The sequence below is a fragment of the Triticum dicoccoides genome, chromosome 7B, assembly GCF_002162155.2.
Source record: "Triticum dicoccoides isolate Atlit2015 ecotype Zavitan chromosome 7B, WEW_v2.0, whole genome shotgun sequence".
Classification (NCBI taxonomy): domain Eukaryota; kingdom Viridiplantae; phylum Streptophyta; class Magnoliopsida; order Poales; family Poaceae; genus Triticum; species Triticum dicoccoides.
In genome coordinates this window covers 629,490,178-629,494,401 of record NC_041393.1, presented here as the reverse complement: position 1 = coordinate 629,494,401, position 4,224 = coordinate 629,490,178, and the positions used below count along the sequence as shown (strand labels likewise).

The 4,224-nt window shown below is 43.0% G+C and overlaps 1 protein-coding gene across 4 annotated transcripts; it reads right to left on the bottom strand.

The window, feature by feature from the left end:
* Nucleotides 1-290: 290 nt before the first annotated feature.
* On the bottom strand, nt 291-3,892 carry LOC119340397. 4 transcript variants are annotated; one of them, XM_037612308.1, is made up of 6 exons: nt 3,532-3,892; nt 2,896-3,041; nt 2,710-2,803; nt 2,267-2,341; nt 1,762-1,843; nt 291-670 (listed from the first exon to the last, which is right to left on the bottom strand). In XM_037612308.1, exons 1-6 carry the CDS (start codon nt 3,712-3,714, stop codon nt 603-605), a joined length of 648 nt encoding a protein of 215 aa, XP_037468205.1. In that variant the 5' UTR covers nt 3,715-3,892; the 3' UTR covers nt 291-602. The 4 variants fall into 4 exon arrangements, with proteins under 4 accessions (XP_037468205.1, XP_037468206.1, XP_037468207.1 ...); XM_037612309.1 differs by lacking the exon at nt 1,762-1,843; XM_037612310.1 differs by lacking the exon at nt 2,267-2,341 and having other exon boundaries at nt 294-670.
* Nucleotides 3,893-4,224: the final 332 nt, after the last annotated feature.

Sequence of the window (4,224 nt, the reverse complement as noted above, 5' to 3'; positions counted from 1 at the left end):
AAAAAGTATCTGGTAAGTCGTCCCAAGACTTGATTCGTGGCAAAGTAATTCATACAAGTAAAGATACATCTAGTTTTGTTCTCTTTTGAAACTAAGGTATTGATTCTCCAGCTGGTTTTGTCTTTGTGATGTAGCCGTAGTGAAATTTACATCTGAATCAAACCACCGCTGCTGGACCATAAAAAAAGTCGATCCACCCAAGCATGCGCTGCGGCACGCCGTGTCCATTGGTTCAGTATGTGTTTGTTTTGTTATAGTTTTTGCAAATTTGTTGTACATTCTGCATGTGTGCCTACCTTTGTAGGCAGCAAGAGAGTTTTTACTCCTAGCGGTCTATTTTTTTTCTTACGTACACTCCCCGAACACACTTAACTACGCTTCTTATATAGTCACATTCTCAGCTTTTTTTGAAGAGCAGACCAACTTATAGAGAAAGAGATAACATGTCGGACGTAAAAATGATACGCAGCTGATGAATCGTTCTCTTGGCTTCTTTTCTATGAAGCATCCAAGATACAACATTCATATGTGTGACATTCTACTTATATGGAGATCCCTCATCTAACGTCTACACCATCAGGTAGGAAACAGCACACCCCAATTCAAAACCTGTCTCCATATATAATGAGCTCCATCTCTGTACATGTCCCAGCATCACTTGAATCCATCCCTGATTGGACATGAACATGTGTTACTTGAAGAATAAAAAAACTGATTTGTGGAAATGTATTGAAATACTTTACATATGACCATGGGCCATAAGAACAACACAAAATTTGCACCACATTAGAAAATACTCTACTATAAGCCTCTAAGTATAGGCATCCTATAAAAAAGACATTCTTCTAATTCATAGGTCTTCAAATTTCAACAATAAGAAACCAATTGATGTATTACAAGTGCTAGCGAAAATTGTAGAGCCATTTGCCTGTTTAGCAAACTGATACTTGAAAGCAGGCCAGCTAGGTTAGATACCACCTGGCCGTCCATGAACCAACAAACTTGAAGAGCTAGGTGAAATACTATCTGATCGTCCATGAACCAAAAACTGTAAGCACACTATTACCGGAAAAAAGTCTATGTAGGTGATAGCATCCAAGATCTCCAAAATATTGTTTAGCGTCTATAGGCTTCCAGATGGACACATATTTCTGTCTATAGGCTTCCAGATGAACACATATTTCAGTCTTGCCTATATTCCTATAACTCTGCGTGATTAACTGAATATGTACCAGCAGGCCAATAAAAATGGCACCTACAACACCATAGAAGGGGGTACCTCATACAGGTAGCACCAAGCCAGAGACCCAGTCAATAGTTTGTGTCAACATAAGCCTCGCAGAATAAAGTTCAGCCTGGTAAATGTCCTTTCTCTCCTGTAGGATTTTACATAAGTAATGGGTATGTTCTTATTTCATGCAATGGTGATTTGAACCATGCTAAAGAAGATCTATCCTATGCTACTGCTTCACAAACCTCTACAACACACTGCTTGAATCTATATACAATAATGGTAATACTTGAACTTGATAACATTCAGGGTTAATCCTAGGTGTGTCGTTCTTACACTTTCTATGTAGTGGGTCACACAGTTACTCTTTGATAATTTTATCAATCACATTTAAAAAGGTGACTCTTAGGTCTGTGATTGCAGCTGACATCAGGCACCTCATCTGTATTTCCCATGTGTAATTATAATTGGAATGTATAAAGAAAATTTATTACTAAATGTATCTAGAGATATGTGTTTAACTTATACACCTTCAGATTTCCCCCTTAATATTGAAAATCTTGCTGGAGAGGCTCGGTTTTCTACTTCTTGGACGGGCATAATACTCCAAACCTATAATAGAAGTGTAAAAACATATATATATATATATACACAGTAAAATGGACATGCAAATCCCATATCTTGACTACTATTAAACTATCATCAGAAAATAATTAAACTTCCTAATCTACAAAATTACCAAAAGATTATAGAAGAGATACAACCCTAGTAAAATAGTACAGAACCACAAAGCGCAAATGCATATTGATTCGAGACTTGTTCAGTGTTCACTGGGTGATGTTCATCGTCGTGGTGTTGCACAGTAGCATGAAGCCATCTTTTTCTATAGATGTCATAGATGTATTAAGAATTCATGTTCCATTTACAGATTCAGAATAGTCCAAGGAAAATTTAGAATAGTCAGAGGAAAACTTTGCTCTCACACTGGCCGACATTGGTGAACAAAATTTAACTGAAATGTAAATAAGTTCAAACCTGCAATATTTTGAATGCAGGACAGATCTGTTTTGTGACTATTGCACATGAATTAAAACTCAAGACTGCAGAGACCTGATTAAAATATAAAATCCCACGAATTCATAAGAAAAGCTATCATGTAGGAAAACTCAGCAAGTGATCACATGTAAAAGTTCAGGTGGGGTTTCCTTTTCCTCCGGAACCCATGTAAAACTGGTTTTGGTCCAACAGTGCAGGCCGATATATGGAAGTTGTACAGATAAGTTCAAAATGGAAGTTGTAACACTTCGTTTTCAGATTAATACACACTTGTACTCCTCGATCTTCAATTTAGCAGTTGGGTAAAGTAAACGGCAGTACATTATCTGATTTCATGAACCTAACTCTAAACGATGGGCGAAGCAGAACAGGTAAGCGAGACAGCAAGAGCAACCCAAATTAAGACGGGGAGATGCACTTACAGGAAGGTATGTGAATTTTTTTTTCCGCTTCCAATGCTTCCATGCAGCATCAGCGCCAGCGCGCCAAACATCCAGCAAAGAAAGAACTAATGAACTGCATAAACCGACAAAACAAAACAAGATTAAGGCGAACAATAAACAAGGGAGAGTAAAGAAGAACAGAACTGAGAGGGAACGGAGCCACACCAGCCGGACTCTGCAGCATGTGCTTGAAGGTGAGATGCACCGGCACATGACGACCTCGCCGGAGCTCTTCTCATGCCGCCGCTTGACATGGATAGTCTGGCCATCGAAGTACGAATCCACCATCCTGGCCGTGAACCTGAAACTGACTAAACCAAGATATCAAAAATCAGATTTAATTCAATGCATAGCAGCGAAATCAACTTGTAAATTGAGAATCAAATCGTGTTGCTATTGATCAATCATCAATCACTGTGAGCTGAGTCGACTGGACACCGTGAGTCATGTAATGATGGGTCATGAATTGGCAAAAATAAACATGTTCATTTGGGACGCAAGAATCCTTTTGTGGCCTCTTCCTCTTCGCATGTTCGGCCGACGTTGCTTCTGGTGTAGTACTGGACTACTTGAGGAAGGAAATTACGTGACCATTGCCCAGGCTCAGACTTGGCTCGGTTTGGTCAATTGATAGAACACCTCGCAGGCGAGCTGAACACCAGCGTCGCAGGAGGCGGCAAGCGAGGTGCCGGAGCTGGAGCGGGGCCAAGAGAGGCTGATGGAGGAGGCCGGAGCTGGAGCGGGGCCAAGAGAGGCTGATGGAGGAGGTCGGCGTGTCAACCGGCAACCCTGTTCACGTACCTGCAGTAGATCAGGCGTCTCCGGCCCAGCTCCTCCAACACCGGACGCGTCCTCTTCCTCTGCCCGAGCTGCTTTTCCAAGACTCCGAAGGCATCGCAGCCCCATCCTTGAACGCCAACACCGCCACCAATGACCCAAGCAGCGATCAAGAGGCCCCTGGCCGTATGGTGTGTCCCCGTTCATGATTTCCGTCGCCTCGGGGAAACAGGAGCGGCGTCCGGCAGGAGAGCAGCGGAGCTCTCTCCGGCGACGGTAAGAGATGAGGTGGAGGGCATGGGGAGGAGCTCCCTCCGGCGGTGCTAAGAGATGAGGTGGAGGGCATGGGGAGGGAGGGGGCGTGGGGAACTGCGGGCCGCTGGCTGGCTCGGTCTCGAGCGACTGCTCCAAGGAGACGTGTGTCTCATTTATACAGGGGAGGGGACGTCTCTGGATAAGTTGACGCGTCGAGCTGGTGACCCCTCCCTATCCTCACGATTACACGTGTGATGCTCAGATTGACCTGTTTTATATGAAAAGCTTTAAGAAAAACAGAAAAAAGATGCAACGACGCGTGGGGCGGGATCAACCCACCTAAAGCGGCAACCGCCATGTGAAACCGAACGTGAAAAATGCAGAGACAAATAGAAAAATATAAGAACTCTCTAGATTAAAGATAGACAAGGCCACATAAATAGGTAACCACCATGCCAGATC